The sequence below is a fragment of the Orcinus orca genome, chromosome 8 (assembly GCF_937001465.1).
Source record: "Orcinus orca chromosome 8, mOrcOrc1.1, whole genome shotgun sequence".
NCBI classification, from domain to species: Eukaryota; Metazoa; Chordata; class Mammalia; order Artiodactyla; family Delphinidae; genus Orcinus; species Orcinus orca.
This window is the reverse complement of record NC_064566.1, coordinates 35,578,889-35,598,055: the sequence shown is the minus strand read 5'-3', so window position 1 is coordinate 35,598,055 and position 19,167 is coordinate 35,578,889. Positions and strand designations below refer to the sequence as shown.

Here is a 19,167-nt window from a genome sequence, read left to right as displayed (position 1 = left end):
TTGCGGAGCACGGGCTCAGGACGTGCAGGCTCAGCGGCCATGGCTCACGGGCCCAGCCGCTCCGCGGCATGTGGGATCCTCCTGGACCGGGGCACGAACCCGTGTCCCCTGCATCGGCAGGCGGACTCTCAACCACTGCGCCACCAGGGAAGCCCTCTATAGAGCACTTTTTAAGAGATGCTGATTTTACAGTGGTTCTACCTCCCAGATGCCTGGGTGATCTGAGCTGATCAAGGATGAAGATAAAGTCAGCTTCAGGATGATGGTATCCAGGAAGCTTCTCCAGCCCTTAAGCAGGCTTGATGGAGATGGGGAATATAATAGGAATTCTGTCAGTGCAGTTAAAATTGATTAATTTTGAAGGGCACAAGTTCTTTTGGGAGGCTGGATGGACTCTATCCTTCAGGAGGATATTTTCCCTCCTGAAGCATCTTCTTGCCCCTCTCCCTCCAGTCTAATAGTTCTCATCTACCGCCTTCTTGAAACTTTCCTGGATCACCGTTCAAGAATGGACTTTTCCCCCTTTCTTTAAATGTCAGGCTTGTATTGTTCGTTTTTCTGTACTTTTTTTTTTTTTTTTTTTTACCTCAAGTGGCATGTAGATTCCTTGCAGGGAGGCATGTATATCAAAGGTCTTCATACTACTCAGTGCTTCCTGCTTACTTAACACTGAGGGCCATCCCTTGCATATGATTTTCAGTTCTGCTTTCATGCCATGTAAACCTTGCCTAGCCTTGAGGAAATGGACCATTAACTAGTTGTAGTCTGGATTTGTGCTATATAGAAGTCATTGATTTTAATTTTGAGTGTGAGTATGTTTCAAATAACAATTGAAAACTGTAAGGATAAAGAAGCTCTGTGTATGAAAAGCTCTCTTGTTACATTAAGTGAAAGTGTAGAACTGTAAGGATGGTATACTACCACTAACGTTAGAAAAATGGGAAAGAAAGAATATATTCATATTTGGTTTTATAGCATAAAAACGTCTGGAAGAAAGGATAGTCTTTATCAAATGAGGCTGCAACAATTGGACGTCCTTATGCAAAAAGAAAAACCCAAAACAAAACAAAACCTTGATAAAGACCTTACCACTTTCACAAAAATTAACTCAAAATGTATCATAAACCTTAATGTAAAATGCAAAACTATCAAACTTCTAGAAGAAAACGAAAGGGAAAATATACATGACCTTGGGTTTGGTGATGAGTTTTTATATACAACATCAAGTGTATGATTCATGAAAGAAAATGGGTAAATTGAATTTTACTAAAGCCAAAACCTTGTGCTTTGCAGAAGATACTATTAAGAGAATGAAAAAAGTAAGATTGGGAGAAATATCTGCAAAACATCTGTTAAAAAAAGTTGTGTCCAAAATATGCAAAGAACTCTTAAAACCGAACAAAACCCAGGTAAAAAATGGGCCAAATACCTGAACAGACACCTCACCAAAGAAGACGTGTAAATGACAAATAAGCATATGAAAAGATGCTCAATATCATTGTCATTAGGGAAATCCAAGTTAAATATGAGATACCATTACATGCTGATTAGAATGGCTAAAATCCAAAAAACCTGACAACACCAATTGCTGATGAGCATGTATAGCAATAGGAACTCTCATTCATTGCTGGTGGAAATGTAATATAGTACAGCCACTTTGGAAAACAGTTTGATAATACCTTACAAAGCTATACACAGTCTTAACTATACAAGCCAGCAATCACATTCCTAGATATTTACCCAGTTGACTTGGAAACTTATTTTCACACAAAAACCTGCACACAAATATTATTAAGCTGCTTTATTCATAATCACCTAAAAGAAGCACCAAAATACCCTTCAGTAGGTGAATGGGTAAGTAAACTATGGTACATCTATATAATGGGATACTCTTCAGTGCTAAAATAGGAATGAACTATCAAGTCATGCAAAAATATGAATTAATCTTAAATGCATATTTAATATTCCTGGTAAAGGAATCCAGTCTGAAAAGGCTACATACTGTATGATTTCATTTATATGATATTCTGGAAAAGGCAAAAAAAGGAGGTGATAAACAGATCAGTGATTTCCAGGGATTTGAGGAGAGTTGAATAGGTAAAGTACAGAGGACTTTTACAGGCAGTGGAGCTATTGTGTATGATACTCTAATGGTAGATACACGACACTGTGCATTTGTCAAAACTCATAGAAATTTACAGCGCAAAGGTGAACCTTAACGTATGCATATTTAAAAATACTATTCAGGGGATCAGGGGATCCTAGGATAGAATGCAGAATGTGACTTAACAACCTAACTGTATTACAAATGTGTGAAACAACCTCAGTAAAAAGGGAGTTGGAGAAAAAGTTGCTGACCTTAGTAACTTTGGAAACAAGAGGAGCCTGTAAGACTAAAGGCCAAGGGAACTGTATATGGATATTTCACTCTAGTTGAAAGTTGTTGACATGAGGGTGTGGGTTAACAATTCTGCAATCACTATGCATGTATGCTAGACGTGAATAATTAAGTAAATGGCTGGTGGATTGTGGGAGGTTACATACAGATAACTATGGGGAAGAGACCGGAATGATTCATATGGTAATGCATTAAAGTTTGACATCAGTATAAACTCGTGCTTAGCTTAATTTACATGCAGATAGATAATATAGAAATATTTATGGATATGTGGTATAATAACATATAATATGTGGTATATATTATACCATATATATTATATATGGTATAATATATATATATATTTCTTTTATTAGCACAGAGGACCTAAAAGCAACAGTACCCCAGTAGTAATGAGCACACCAAGAGCTCAGATCTTGGTTTCAAAACCATTCTCCAATAAAAACAACCAGGTCTCCTTGCAGAAATGGCTGATTTTAGGACTGGGCCAGAAAATACATAAGATAAGGCTTGAGCATCTTGTAGTACCAGAAACCAAGGAAGTGCTCAAAATGAAACAAAACCAAGAAACCACAAATGATGGGAATATGTTTAAGGGGCATAGGAGCCAAATGAAAGAACTTCCAATGGCTAAAGCTGGGAAAATTTAAGGACGAAGTAAACTAATACTGGATAATAACCCAAAGTATAAAGTGATAACCCATGAGTTATTTATTTACTGTTATAAAGAAATGATTGAATACATAGATGGAGAGAACAGACCTTCCTTGCAGTAGAATTCCAAATAATGTATGTAGATGCTCTTCCCTCAAAGAAATGGAGCTTAACTCTCCACTCCTTAAAGTGTGGACTGCACAGAGGGACTTCCTTCCCAAGAACACAGTATGGATAGGGAGGAGGGGGAAGAGTAACTTTACAGTGGAGAAACCTAACACACCAAACACACTACTCAGCCAGGTAGGGGAACAGCAAGATTAATATCAACAGTAATAAGTCAGATCGATGGTATGATTCCCTGATATGGTATGAGAATTTACCTCTGTGGCCTTCCTTCCAAAAATCCAAACCTAAGTCTAAGCATGAGGAAAACATTAGACAAATCCCAGTTGGGGGAAATTTTACGAAATATCAGTACTCCGTAAAATTCTCAAGGTCAAAAGGCAAGTCTAAACTGTCACAGCTAAAAGGAATCTAATGAGACATGATAACTGAGTAATGCCGTATCCTGGATGGTATCGTGGAATAAAAAAAAGGGTATTAGGGGCTCCCCTGGTGGCGCAGTGGTTGAGAGTCCGCCTGCCAATGCAGGGGACACGGGTTTGTGCCCCCGTCCAGGAAGGTCCCACATGCCGCGGAGCGGCTGGGCCCGTGAGCCATGGCCGCTGAGCCTGCGCGTCCGGAGCCTGTGCTCGGCAACGGGAGAGGCCACAGCAGTGAGAGGCCCGCGTACCGCAAAAAAAAAAAAAAAGCAAAAACCCCAAAACCAAAAAAACGATATTAGGTAAAAACTAAGGCAGTCTGACTAAGACATAGACTTTAGTTCATAATAATGTATCAATATGGTTCATTAATTGTGATAAATGTACCTACTACATGAATGTAAGTTGTTAATAATAGGGGAAACTGGCTATGGGTTATATATGGCCTCTGGTATCTTTGCAGTTTTTCTGAAAATCTGACTATTGTTAAAAAGTTTATTTAAAAACTTTGGAAGGATACACAGGAAACTCCTTAACAGTGGTTGCCTGTGAGGGGTGATTGGGGCTGGGAAGATGGAGCATAGGATGGAAGGGAAATATTTCATTGAGTACCTGAAAGATATTTATTTAACATCTTTATTGGAGTATAATTGCTTTACAATGGTGTTAGTTTCTGCTGTATAACAAAGTGAATCAGCTATACATATACATATATCCCCATATCTCCTCCCTCTTGCGTCTCCCTCCCACCCTCTCTATCCGATCTCTCTAGGTGGACACAAAGCACCTAGCTGATCTCCCCGTGCTATGCGGCTGCTTCCCACTAGTATCTGTTTTACATTTGGTAGTGTATATATGTCCATGCCACTCTCTTACTTCATCCCTGCTTACCCTTCCCCCTCCCTGTGTCCTCAAGTCCATTCTCTACGTTTGTGTCTTTATTCCTGTCCTGCCTCTAGGTTCTTCAGAACCTTTTTATTTTATTTTTTAGAGTCCATATATATGTGTTAGCATACGGTATTTGTTTTTCTCTTTCTGACTTACTTCACTCTGTATGACAGACTCCAGGTCCATCCACCTCACTACAAATAACTCAATTTCTTTTCTTTTTATGGCTGAGTAATATTCCATTGTATATATGTGCCACATCTTCTTTATCCATTCATCTGTTGATGGACACTTAGGTTGCTTCCATGTCCTGGCTATTGTAAATAGTGCTGCAGTGAACATTGTGGTACATGGCTCTTTTTGAATTATGGTTTTCTCAGGGTATATGCCCAGTAATGGGATTGCTGGGTCATATGGGAGTTCTATTTTTAGTTTTTTAAGGAACCTCCTTACTGTTCTCCATAGTGGCTGTATCAATTTACATTCCCACCAAGAGTGCAAGAGGGTTCCCTTTTCTCCACACCCTCTCCAGCATTTATTGTTTGTAGATTTTTTGATGATGGCCATTCTGCCTGGTGTGAGGTGATACCTCATTGTCGTTTTGATTTGCATTTCTTTAATGATTAGTGATGTTGAGCATCCTTTCATGTGTTTGTTGGCAATCTGTATATCTTCTTTGGAGAAATGTCTATTTAGGTCTTCTGCCCATTTTTGGATTGGGTTGTTTGTTTTTTTGATATTGAGCTGCATGAGCTGCTTGTATATTTTAGAGATTAATCCTTTGTCAGTTGCTTTGTTCGCAAATATTTTCTCCCATTCTGAGGGTTGTCTTTTCGTCTTGTTTATGGTTTCCTTTGCTGTGCAAAAGCTTTGAAGTTTCATTAGGTCCCATTTGTTTATTTTTGTTTTTATTTCCATTTCTCTAGGAGGTGGGTCAAAAAGGATCTTGCTGTGATTTATGTCATAAAGTGTTCTGCCTATGTTTTCCTCTAAGAGTTTGATAGTTTCTGGCCTTACATTTAGGTCTTTAATCCATTTTGAGCTTATTTTTGTGTATGGTGTTAGGGAGTGTTCTAATTTCATTCTTTTACATGTAGCTGTCCAGTTTTCCCAGCACCACTTATTGAAGAGGCTGTCTTTTCTCCATTGTATATTCTTGTCTCCTTTATCAAAGATAAGGTGACCATATGTGTGTGGGTTTATGTCTGGGTTTTCTATCCTGTTCCATTGATCTATATTTCTGTTTTTGTGCCAGTACCATACTGTCTTGATGACTGTAGCTTTGTAGTATAGTCTGAAACCCGGGATCCTGATTCCTCCAGCTCCATTTTTATTTCTCAAGATTGCTTTGGCTATTCAGGGTCTTTTGTGTTTCCATACAAATTGTGAAGTGTTTTGTTCTAGTTCTGTGAAAAATGCCATTGGTAGTTTGATAGAGATTGCATGGAACCTGTAGATTGCTTTGGGTAGTATAGTCATTTTCACAATGTTGATTCTTCCAATCCAAGAACATGGTATTTCTCTCCATCTGTTTGTATTGTCTTTAAATTCTTTCCTCAGTGTCTTATAGTTTTCTGCATAGAGGTCTTTTGTCTCCTTTGGTAGGTTTATTCCTAGGTATTTTATTTTATTTTTTTGTAATGGGAGTGTTTCCTTAATTTCTTTTTCAGATTTTTCATCATTAGTGTATAGAAATGCAAGAGATTTCTGTGCATTAATTTTGCATCCTGCTACTTGACCAAATTCATTGATTAGTTCTAGTAGTTTTCTGGTAGCATCTTTAGAATTCTCTGTGTATAGTATCATGTCATCTGCAAACAGTGACAGTTTTACTTCTTCTTTTCTGATGTGTATTCCTTTTATTTCTTTTTCTTCTCTGATTGCTATGGCTAAAACTTCCAAAATTGTGTTGAATAAGAGTGGTGAGAATGGGCAACCTTGTCTTGTTCCTGATCTTAGTGGAAATGGTTTCAGTTTTTCACCATTAAGGACGATGTTGGCTGTGGGTTTGTCATATATGGCCTTTGTTATGTTGAGGTAAGTCTCTCTATGGCTACTTTCTGGATGGTTTTTATCATAAATGGATGTTGAATTTTGTCAAAAGCTTTTTCTGCATCTGTTGAGATGATCATATTGTTTTTCTCCTTTGATTTGTTAATATGGTGTATCACATTGATTGATTTGCGTATATTGAAGAATCCTTGCATTCCTGGGATAAACCCCACTTGATCATGGTATATGATCCTTTTAATGTGCTGTTGGATTCCGTTTGCTAGTAGTTTGTTGAGGATTTTTCATCTGTGTTCATCAGTGATATTGGCCTGTAGTTTTCTTTCTTTGTGACATCTTTGTCTGGTTTTGGTCTCAGGGTGATGGTGGCCTCATAGAATGAGTTTGGGAGTGTTCCTCCCTCTGCTATATTTTGGAAGAGTTTGAGAAGGATAGGTGTTAGCTCTTCTCTAAATGTAGAATTCGCCTGTGAAGCCATCTGGTCCTGGGCTTTTGTTTTTTGGAAGATTTTTCATCACAGTTTCAATTTCAGTGCTTGTGATTGGTCTGTTTATATTTTCTGTTTCTTCCTGGTTCAGTCTCGGAAGATTGTGCTTTTCTAAGAATTTGTCCGTTTCTTCCAGGTTGTCCATTTTATTGGTGTATAGTTGCTTGTAGTAATCTCTCATGATCCTTTGTATTTCTGCAGTGTCAGTTGTTACTTCTCCTGTTTCATTTCTATTTCTATTGATTTGAGTCTTCTCCCTTTTTTTCTTGATGAGTCTGCCTAATGGTTTATCAATTTTGTTTATCTTCTCAAAGATACTTTTTTTTTTTTTTGCGGTATGCGGGCCTGTCACTGTTGTGGCCTCTCCCGTTGCGGAGCACAGGCTCCGGACGTGCACGCTCAGTGGCCATGGCTCACGGGCCCAGCCGCTCCGCGGCATGTGGGATCCTCCTGAACCGGGGCACGAACCCGTGTCCCCTGCATCGGCAGGTGGACTCTCAACCACTGCGCCACCAGGGAAGCCCTTAAGATACTTATTTTTGAACTATAAAAATAAAAAAATTCAACAGAGTTAAGAAAACTGAATACTTTATATTTCTTGTCTGAGAACAATAATATTCGTTCTTTTTAAAGTCTTTAGGAAGTTTTTAGAAGTTTAGAAAGTACTATATTTGTGTTGACCATTACTACAGCTACTACTGTTACTATTTAGAAACATCTTAATTTTGAATTCCTGGAGATCTGGAGCTATACCTTAGGTTTAAGATAAGATACAGCTGTGTGGTTCTGAGCTCCATACCTTGCGCTGGGTTGCTTAACAAGTATTTATATTTGACTGTATTTGGAGGCCTTTAGTCAAATGCTGACAGTCATTCTCCCCTTTGTTAGCTCATTGGTAGCTGTGAACTTTTTAATTTTTTTAAATTAAAATTTTTATCTTAGCTTTCCAAGGTTCCGTGTCTTTTCTCCTGGTTCTCCGTATCTGGGAAAGTTAGAAGCCAGCCTTTCCTTCATTAAGAATAGCATGCCTACTCCCATGATTTTTAAGACTGTCACGGAACTGTTGTGAATAGGGGTAAAGAACCTGAGTTTTACATTTCATTTCACATAAATGTTTTATTTTCAGTAATGGAGGCAGTTTGTAGTTGCTGTCACCATTAATTTCTTGCTAGATGTTTGCTAAGAGGATCGAGTACAGAAGTAATATGTAAGTTTACAACTGCAAATAAAATCATGATGTCAAATCTAAACAAGGGAAGAGGGAGGGCAGAGAAACATTCTTTCTGAGAAAAAGCAGGATGTGGACTCTTTCATCAGCATCACCCTTCTATGAGGCTGTTTGTTTCCATGTTTGCAGAAAGAAATAAGTGGACACTAGGCACTTTGTAAGGTGACCCTCAAATGTTATGTCATTTTTTTTCCTTAAACCTGTGAGGCATATTGTTTTCTACTTGTTGAAGAAAAGGAGGCTTAGAGAAAGGATGTATCTTGTCCACATTTACACAGGGATTAAATGGCTGCGTCAGGGATTGAACACAAGCCGGCTAGATTCTGAAGCCCCTCGTATATTATAGGCATGTTTTTTCTGGCGTCTGTCCTCTTTCTACTACACACATTGCTGTGAATAAAGGAGACAGAAGTTGGTATTAATGGAAGTTTGTCCAGATAAATTAGTATCCTTTAACTTGGTAACTTTATAGACTGGAAGAGAACTTGGGGCTAGAACCCACAGAAGATACCTGATTTATAAAAGGACCACCGAGGTGACCACTTCATTTCACTGAACATGATGTTTGAGGCCAAAATGTTGGGACCTGATACAAGAAAAAAAAAAGGGTTAGTGAGAAAGATACCAATGTATTCCTTCAGTATTTATTTCTTTAAATAGCTACTGAAAATGATGCATTTTAAAAGATATGATTTATTGATACTGTTTCCATTGCCTTTTCTGGGCAGAATTCCATTTTTTATGTTGGAAGAAAATGCATAGTTAGAAGTCTGCGGGGCTGTAAGCAGAAAATTGGCACTTTGAGATTTGATCATGTGGCCAGTGGCCCCAGGCATTTAGTAGGCACATACCTAAAAGATAGTTTCAGTTTTTAAAGTTGTAAAACCTGTATACCTGAAGTTAGAGTGTTCCAGTTTCAGTAACAGGTCATCCCCAAACTTACTACGTTCACAGATTCTGTGGGTCAGGACTTTGGACAGTATCCAGAGAGGGATGGCTTGTCTCTATTCCACAATATTTGTGGCTTCAGTTGGGAAGAGTGGACAGCTGGGGAAACCATCTGGATGGGTTTTCACTCATATGTCTCGTATTTTTACTGGTGGCTGGCTGGGGTCTATCCTGGTAGTTGGAGGTGTTGACCAGAGTACCTAGATGTAGTCTGCCCAGTCTGGGCTGGCCTGTCTTACAGCATGATGGCATCAGGGGTGTCAGGGTTCTTACACAGTGACTCAGATCTTCAAGCTCAAGTGTTCTAGCAAATGGTATAGAAACTGCACCATGTTTTATGCTCCAGTCTTGGAAGTCATCAGGCATCACTTTTGCCCTTAAAGCACTGGGAAGCCTACCTAGTTTCCAGGGGAGGGGACATAGATCCCTCCTTTCAATTGGAAACAAGTCACAGTTGCATTGTAGAAGACCACATGAGATGGACGATACCATTGTGACTATTTTTGGGAAGATATCATTTGCCCACCAGAATATTAGGCCATACAATGCAGGTTATCTATCTTATATAGGACTGGAGATGACTGTATTCATGCCTCCTGTCCCTCCTTTCTATTTATAGCCTAGCAATAGCTTCATGTCCATGGTTACTTCTCAGTTTTTTTTACCTTTCCTCAGTTTCATGTTGCTGTATTTCTCATTAATAAGTCAAGGTAATCTAATAGCCTCTAAATCTCTGTGGATTATTAACAATACAGCTTTATTTTTGTTTAGTCCTTATGGGAGGAATGGTGTTCCTGCAGTCATTTGAGGACCCAGACTTACTCCATCTAATGACACCACCACCCACTAAGGGCTCTGAATCCTCTATTAGGCCCTCCACAACTGGCATAGATAAGACACCCTTCTCTTAACTGCCTAGTGTTGGTCGTTCATATCACCTCTGTTCATGTTTTGTTGGTGACAGCTAGCTAGTCATATGGTCCCCCCTAGATTCAAGGGCACTGAGAAATACAGTCCGGTGTGTGTCCAGGGAGAAAGGCAAGGTGTGAATATTAGCTACATCTGCTACATTTGCCATGTTTGCCGTCTCCTGTCCTCTATTCCCCAGGAACCTAAACATTGCCAGGAAAGTCAAGGGTAGAATGAAACTAACCAAGCAACCAATTATTCAGTTTCTTTTAAAGTATATCAGTTTGCAGAGTAGTATTGGAATTGTAGGAATTTAGACCTGAGATTATTAAAGATTATTTAGTTCAGTGGTTTAAGACTATTGACACCATGATTTCCTCATGGTGTTTGGAAGCAGATTGCTTTCATCCAAACAAACTTATGGGAAACTCCAATTTATATAACAGGTAAGAGTGAAGCTGCTCTAGTTAACAAGAGGTTGTGTCCCCATCCTTTTCCTCTGTGCTAGCCCCTAAGGCTTTTCCAAAGAATCCTAGGGCTCTGTGGATCAGATCTAATCACTTTCTTTAACAGACATGAGAAACGGGGGCACAGAGAGGCAGAGACATATTTACCAAAGATTACATGGCTTGTCTATAGCAGACTGAAGGTTGAAATCACATCTTGGTATCCTTGGGCCAGTGCTCTTTGTATTATTATTTACTTAAAAATTGTGCCATTGCCTCTTTTCCATACACATAGTCCTTGAGCCCCTGGCCTGAGGTAGGACATAATATACCTTCCTGGTATTTTTGGTTTCTTCTCTTCATTATGCCAGCGGTGGGCAAAGGGCCAGGAGAGGGAAAAGAGCTTCTCTAGGAATAGCTATAGCATTTCTCTCCGTAGATGATGATTTCCTCATACTGTGAGGAATGGGGGCTTGCACTTGAGTCCATCTGTCGATGGACATTTAGGTTGCTTCCATGTCTTGGCTACTGTAAGTAGTGCTGCTACGAACATTGGGGTGCATGTATGATTTCCTCATGGTGTGAGAAATGGGGGACGCCGTGGCATCATGGGGACCAGGGATGGGGGCTACCTGAATTCACTTGCCCTCTGACCCTGATAGGGTCATGTCACTGTATCTGGGAGGGGAGCACAGTGTGGTGGAAACAACATGGGCTCTGGAATTCAGCAGACCTGGATTTAAATCTTAGGAGTTAATGTGACTTGGGGCAAGGCATTTTCTCATTGGAGCCTCAGTTCCCATACTTCTCATGGGAATATAATTACTGGCATTGAAGATTGTTGGCAGAATTAGAGGTAATATACTTGAAACCTCGTTACACAGTAGAAAGTGATGTTGCCATTGGGAGCATCCACTTGGTGTCTGTCAGGCCGAAGTTTACGTCATAGTTCTGTCACCTGTACGAGCTTCAGATCTTAAATTTCTTTTCTGTAAAGTGAGGTAGTGGTTAAAAGCGTGGACTTGGGAGGCTGCATAAAGCAGGAACCGTGGAGCCAGACTATTCCCCGTTGGAATCCTAGTTTTGCTCTTACCTAGCTGTGTAGCCTTGGGAAAGTTATTTAATCTGTGTCTTGGTTCCATCTTCTATGAAATGGGGATGGTAATAGTTGGTAATATTTGAGGTTGCAGTGAAGATTAAATAAGTAAATATTTGTAGAATAGTGCCTGGTACATAGTGCTGTGGAAGTGTCTGTTAAAGCAAATAACAAATACATAAATACCTCATAGGATGCGGTAGAGATTATTTTGATATGAAATATAAAGACCTATAATCATTTTCTGGTAATAAGCACCATAAGTATTGACTATTATTATTTTTTAACAGAAGTATAGTTGATTTATCATGTTGTGTTAGTTTCAGATGTACAGCAGTGATTCAGTTATACATAGATACATCTGTTTTTCAGATTCTTTTCCATTGTAGGTTATTACAAGAGAGTGAATGTAGTTCCCTGTACTATACAGTAGGTCCTTGTTTATCTATTTTATGTATAGTAGCTTGTATCTGCTAATCCCCAAATCCTAATTTATCCTTCTCCTCCCTTTCCCCTTTGATAACCATAAGATTGACTTTTATGTCTGTGAGTCTATTTCTGTTTTGTAAATAAATTTATTTGTATTATTTTTTTTTAGATTCCATATGTAAGTGATATCATGTGATATTTGTCTTAGTCTGACTGACTTCACTTAGTATGAAAATCTTTAGGTCCATCCATGTTGCTGCAAATGGCATTATCTCATTCTTTTTTAGGGCTAATATCCCATTGTATATATGTATGTATTGGGGGTGTGTGTATATATATACACACCACGTCTTCTTTATCCATTCATCTGTCGATGGACATTTAGGTTGCTTCCATGTCTTGGCTATTGTAAATAGTGCTGCTACGAACATTGGGGTGCATGTATCTTTTCGAGTTAGAGTTTTTGTCTTTTCTGGATATATGCCCAAGAGTCTTGCTTGGCTATTATTAAAGAAGTATTAGCTATATTGTTAAAGGTAGAATTAACCTTTCCTAAGGTCCTACAAAATTCTAGACCATATGCTAGGAAATTTTTCTTTTAATCATCTTTGATATTTTTCCGGATTTGGGGCATGGTCCACACAGGTGCTTCCTATACCTGTGATTTGTTTCCCTTTACAGAAAGTAGGTAGTGGCCTGCCTGGCTTTCTCCCTGTCCCAGTAACCCTGCCAGGGACACACATTGGGTAGGAGTGGCCTTGTTTCCCAAATCCATTTTGCCGTGACCTCCCCACCCAGACTTCCAGGAGGTGGTTGTTCAGGGGCACAGGAGAGCTGTTGGAAAGTAAGCCAGTGCTACAGTGACTCTGGAGCTCTTTGGGGATGTTAGTTATTTCTCCAATAGTCAATATATATGCTTGTGGAATCGCTGGAAAAGAGACTTTTGCTTAGAAACTTTCTGTCTTTACTAATGAATTAGCACTGGATACCATTTTATTTTATTTATTTATTTATTTTTTTAGTCGTGCCACTAGGCTTGTGGGATCTTAGTTCCCCGACCAGGCATCGAACCTGGACCCACAGCAGTGAAAGCACTGAGTCTTAACCACTGGACTGCCAGGGAATTTCTTGATACCATTTTAAAATTAACTTTTGCTGTTTTCATCCTAGTATATGGAAGAAACACATTCATCCAGCAATAACCACTTCAAACTTTTGAGTGTGTATAGTTATCTTGTCGGTCTATCTAATCTTCTCAAGAAATGGATTCCGTGGTATAAGTTTTCAGGAAAATGCCAAATATTTTAATAAAAATAACTTTGTTGATCTTAACCTATTTATGTCATTTGGAATTATTGTTCCTAAATTTTATTTATGAATATAGCATGGGATTCAGGCAGTCTTGTGAAATTTGACTTCAGTTCATAGTAACTGATTGTTTTTAATACTCAAGGGTGGGCTTTGGAGAATTGTTCATGCTGATTCTGGATAGGGTCTGCCTATCACTTAAGCAAGGCCTTAGGTTGAAAAAAATTGAGCTATGTAAATACAGGATGGGAATGATTCACCCTCATAGCATCTTGTATCAAACGACTTGTAGTATCAGACGTTTGGAAGTCAGTGTAAGCATTAGGATGCAGTCAGAGTTGTGTACAGCCCAGAGGAGGAGTCTTTATTCCCGGATGCTGTATTTACGGCGGAAGCTGATCCATTTTGCCATACCTAGATCGTGGTGACCGAGTTGGGGAAGGATCTGCAAAGAGTAGTTAAGACAGCATCCTTGACCAGGAAGGACCCAGTCTGGGTGGGGGACAGGAGTATAAAAGAGAGAGCTGGGGATGCTTGGTCTGAAAGAGAACACTTTGTAGTGACTATCATTGCTGTTTTCAAATATTTGAAGGATGCACAGGTTTTTCTGGGAGCCGAGACAGTTCAGTAGAACAGCACACTTGGCTGAGGTCCCAGGCTAAGGGGAGAATTGCTGCTCACAAAATCTGGCTGGTAACGTTATCACCCATACAGCTGCCCCTTCCTGCAAACTCCTGGGAGGACCCTAAAGCATTCGGGGCAGAGGGCTCACTGGACACTGGCTTACCATCTCTTCCAGTGGCCTTCCTTTCCCTGCAAGCACCACATGGCTCTTACTTGCTCATAACATCTCCTTCCTTACCATGACTAGTTGGCCAGGAAGTAAAGCAACACCTGGTGTACTCTACCACAGTGCTGCTTAAGTTTTAATGTGTACATGAATCATCTGTGGATCTTATTGAAATGCAGATTCTGACTCAAGTGGGTCTTGATTGGGGCCCCATAAGCTGAATTTCCACAGGTGATGATGCTGCTGGTCAGTGGACCATCCTTGAGTAACAAGGCTCTACTACAAATCATGAGTCTACCCTTTAGGCTACAGTCAAGCACTGTCAGGCCGAATGGCCACCTCCTCCATGTTGCTTTCAGGACTAAGCCGTACATCTGTATTAGCAGAGGGTTACTGCCTGGAAATCCTGCCTTTTTCCCTTCCCAGCACTCATGAAACACTTTAAAAAAAAAAAAAATTATTTACTTATTTATTTTTGGCTGCATTAGGTCTTCGTTGCTGTGCACGGGCTTTCTCTAGTTTCAGGGAGCGGGGGCTACTCTTTGTTATGGTGCGCAGGCTTCTCATTGCAGTGGCTTCTCTTGTTGTGGAGCACGGGCTCTAGGCACGCGGGCTTCAGTAATTGTGGCTCACGGGCTCTAGAACGCAGGCTCAGTAGCTGTGGCGCATGGGCTTAGTTGCTCTGTGGCATGTGGGATCTTCCCGGACCAGGGCTCGAACCCGTGTCTCCTGCACTGGCAGGCGGATTCTTAACCACTGCACCACCAGGGAAGTCCCTCATCAAACACTTTTATCCAGAAATCACTTAGCCATCTGGTTTCTTTGTCATCTCTAGGGCCACTTCTGCAGTTATCCAACTTTTTTTTTTTTCATTTTTTAATTGCCTGAGAGCATTCTCAGGCCACAGGATTTGGCCCTGTCTGCAGGCCAGAAATGCTGGGGAATTACTGTCACCTGTAAGCAGTTCTCAACTCTGACATGTTTGTTTTTTTTTTTTTAAATTAAACACATCATCTTGACTTTCACCCAAGTTGTTTGAGATACAGCAGTTTTTGTATATGTGCATGATGCTGTCAGATACTTTACCCCAAGACACAAGTATCCATTTGCCTAACATTGGGGCACATTTGTTTTCTCATAACTGTATACTTGTGATTATCCCAAGGGTACCCACTTACTCCAGTTCATTGCAAAATGATCTTTAAAGATCTGTTTATAATACATTGAGCATTGAGGCCATAACCCAGGAATAATTATCAAATCTTGTTAAATATATATGCCTCTCTTTTTCTTTCTTTTTTTTTTTATGATTCAAGTTATCTGGAGTATTTTTGATTGTCATTGATTGAGGTCTTTTCAAGGTCATGTCTCTTCCCCCAGCAGTAGCTTGTTGGTCAAAATAAAGTGATTGAAAGTGTTCTTATGATGTGTTGATCTTGGTACAGTCTCAGGTGTCAGGTCCTACTGCTTTTCCATACAGGAGCTGTGTGGTCTCTGGCAAGGTACTTAATATCTCTGATCATTTGTGAACTCATCTGTAGAATAGTGATGATAATCTTTATCTTGAAGAAATTAATTGAGATGTTTATGAAAGCACTTGGCCCATTTCCAGCACATGCCAGTCACTTTTATTTTTATTTTTTGTACGCGGGCCTCTCACTGTTGTGGCCTCTCCGTTGCAGAGCACAGGCTCCGGACACGCAGGCTCAGCGGCCATGGCTCACGGGCCCAGCCGCTCCGCAGCATGTGGGATCTTCCCGGACCAGGGTACGAACCCGCGTCCCCTGCATTGGCAGGCGGACTCCCAGCCACTGCGCCACCAGGGAAGCCCACCAGTCACTTTTAAAATGACAGCTTTGCCTCCCATTTGTTTCTCTTAGGCCAATTTCTAGCTTTTTTGGAGGGAGGGGCACACATTTTATTTCCTTTTTCACTATTCTCAAAGCATCTTGAGAACAGGATCTGTATTTGAAATCCTATCTTGGCTTTTCACTATGTGTTCAGTCATGATACGAATAAATTAATGAATGACTAGATAATCTCTAAGGTTTTCCTGACCTGTTAAGTCTTCTGATTGTTCGATCCTTCCAGTGTTCTGGCTGCTTAGAAAAAAATTGGGAAATTCTCTTAAAATGAATGTCTTCTATATTAAGGGATTTCCTCCTTAGTAGTCTTAAAAAAATATTATATTATTACTAGTAAGTATGTACCTGGGCCCAGGAGTCGGCTGCAATAGTATAAGTAACATTTTCAATTTGTCATCTTGGGCCTGATTCTTTGTATAGTGCAAATGAGATAGTCAGAGGCTGGGCTTGATTTTGCTTCCCCTGCAGTGCTCTCTTGGGAAGATCTCTGTGAAAGATGAGCAAGAAATGTGCATTTGTTTTCATCTGTGACGTGAGATTTGGAAGTTATGCATAATAGAGGCTGAGTTTCATGATATATTCATCTCAGTCCTCATGGAAGATGCATTTTATGTTCTGGATTAAATGTGCCCGGGATAGTGGGGTCAGGCCAACTCAGCGGGTTAGAGGAGAAGCAGTAGGTCCTTGCAGATCTTGGGATTGAACCTGGTTATCTGTCTAGGCGAGTAGTTCTTGAGTTGTCTGATGAATAAGCTGCTGGGAGACAGTGCCAGTTGAGGCCATCTTTACTACTTTGTCCTGTGCCTCTGGGATGGGCACCAAACTGGTATAAAGTGCGTAGACTGTCACATCTAGACCTGAGTTTAAATCCTGGCTTGGGTATGTTACTTAATTCCGGAATCTCAGTTGTTTTTTTTTAATATTTCAAAAGGGGCAATATCAGTCTTACAGTTTTTCGTGAGTGATAGATTAGATAGTATATGTTAAATGCCTAGTGCAGTGCTCGGCAGTGAGATTGGGCCCTGTGTTGATGATGACCATGGTGACACGTTTCAGAAGGGCCACGTAGGAGACGAAGCAGGCCTGCCAACCGTGAAAGTATCAGCCCTGGTGTGTGACTGGGGAGTGTCCCAAAGTTGGCTGCCTTTTATGACTAAAGTGCAGACTGCAGTGGTGGTGCTCAAAGTTTTCATGGGTCTGAAAAAAGAAGGTAACAATCAGGGGAAAGAAAAACTTAATTGTATGTTTCATTCCATGAAATTTTGAAATACTGACATATATGTGAGTAGCTTCAAACTTTGCTCCCCTATTGATTATCTAAGAGTTGTTCTTCACTTATAGCTTCTTGTCCAGAGGGAAGTTAAAAAAAATAAAAAGAAAAAAGCCTAACTCATCTCTTCTCTGACAGTTTATTTCCATTCTGAACTATGCTTAAGCGACACTGCACCAAGCTTTGCTAATTAGCTTGTGGCCTGTCACTCACAGCGGATCATTCAGTCTCCATTTCAGGGCTTCAAGCTGTCACCGTGAGGGCTCCCGGACAAAAGGTGTATTGGGTTCCATACCGTACAATTGATTGTGGGTTGTGGTTCTTTGGGTCAAGCTGAGCTAATTTTAGATTCTGGGAACCCTGGTAGTAAGTCATGAGGATCGATGATGGCTGTGTAAAATAAAACACGTTTTTGTTCTTTACATACAGCTATTTCGAACTGGAGAGCAGTGGTCTGAGGGATGAGATTCGATACCACTACATACATAACGGCAAGCCCAGGACAGAGGCACTTCCGTACCGGATGGCTGACGGACAGTGGCACAAGGTCGCACTATCAGTTAGTGCCTCCCATCTCCTGCTCCACGTCGACTGCAACAGGTATGACTTTGCCTTTGATCTTTCGTGATTGTGCCCTTGAAATTGAGCAATGGGGAAGGGATAAAGCCAACCCCCTCCAAGCCTTGCTGGGAAACAAACCAAAGGACCCTAATCGTCATTTAACGTACCAAAATGGGCCATTAGACGTGCTGGAATGACCATCTGTAATATGTTAAGAAAACAGTTCATTAAAATGGAAACATATCCGGCAATTAGGAAGAAATGTACAAAAGGTTGATTATAGATGGGGGAATATTAAGTGCACCTCGGTGTACTCCAGGTACTAGCTGGAATTCCATGGAGCTGTGATCACAGTTAAGTGTGATATATTGTTGTTGAGTTCGTTCCACTTGGAAGCGAATGAGCTGGTCTACCTTCGACTGAATCTGAGAAGGCGGTGCTAGTGGAGCGGCTAATCCTATTCGACTTCATCAAGCACAGCTTTGCTTAAATATCTTTTCCAAATGGCAACTTCTTAAAGAGGCTGTTCTTTGAATCTTTTGGAATTGATGCCATTTATCCTCTGCAGAGGAATGAGCCTCCCAGCTTGTCAGGATGGCAGGACTATTTTGAAGTCGGGGCTTTCACAGGAGGTTGTGGGTTGGGTTGAGAAGGAGTTATTGGCTCCTGTGTCCGTCCCTGGGCAGGGAGGTTGACTGCCAGCTGAAGAAAGGACACTGTTGGTCTCTATTGGATCACTTGTGGCTGGACAGCTGGATGATGGTGGTCAAGGGGAATATTTTGATTTCTCCAGAACCCACTGAAAGTCCTTACGGATAGTGATCTGAGTCCTATTATAGAGAATTTTTGGTGCTGCAAGGTAGCTATGAATTGTTGGTTTTTGTTAATGATACTGTCAAAGTTCAAATGATTGTTCGGCCACAGAACTTGTTCTCTTGGGCCCAGGATAAGGTACAGGCGTGTTGGGGACAGCCTCCCTTCCGGCACCCAGTAGAAGGAAGCATAATCCAAGGTCAGTCAGCTCCACACTGCATTTCTGGTGAGATGATACTTCAATGTACTTGCCGTTCCAGCTCTGCAGTCTCTTTTAGAAGAGGACCTGGAGAGGCAGAGAACAGAAACTAGTGTCAGGTTTAAGGGAAGTCCCGCCATCTTAAAGCGAGTCTTGGTACAGTTTGATGTCATCTATTTCGGGCGCTTTCTGGATTTTTCTGAAGAATCGTGGCTTCAACTAGATGTAATGTGTGTGCCTATGGACCACGTTTCCATAGAAACCATAAACTCCTTTTTACCGTGGGCTGGGCAGTCTGGGTAAAGCCAGCCCTCAGTCACTAA

At 40.6% G+C, this 19,167-nt stretch overlaps 1 protein-coding gene across 2 annotated transcripts in view; it reads left to right on the top strand.

The window, feature by feature from the left end:
- NELL1 (neural EGFL like 1) overlaps positions 1–19,167 on the top strand; it is an 868,290-nt gene that overhangs the window by 112,106 nt on the left and 737,017 nt on the right. For both annotated transcript variants that reach the window (XM_004263922.4, XM_004263921.4), the window contains exon 4: positions 17,701–17,871. In XM_004263922.4, the coding sequence (XP_004263970.1) occupies positions 17,701–17,871 (171 nt within the window). The remainder of the gene's footprint in view (positions 1–17,700; positions 17,872–19,167) is intronic.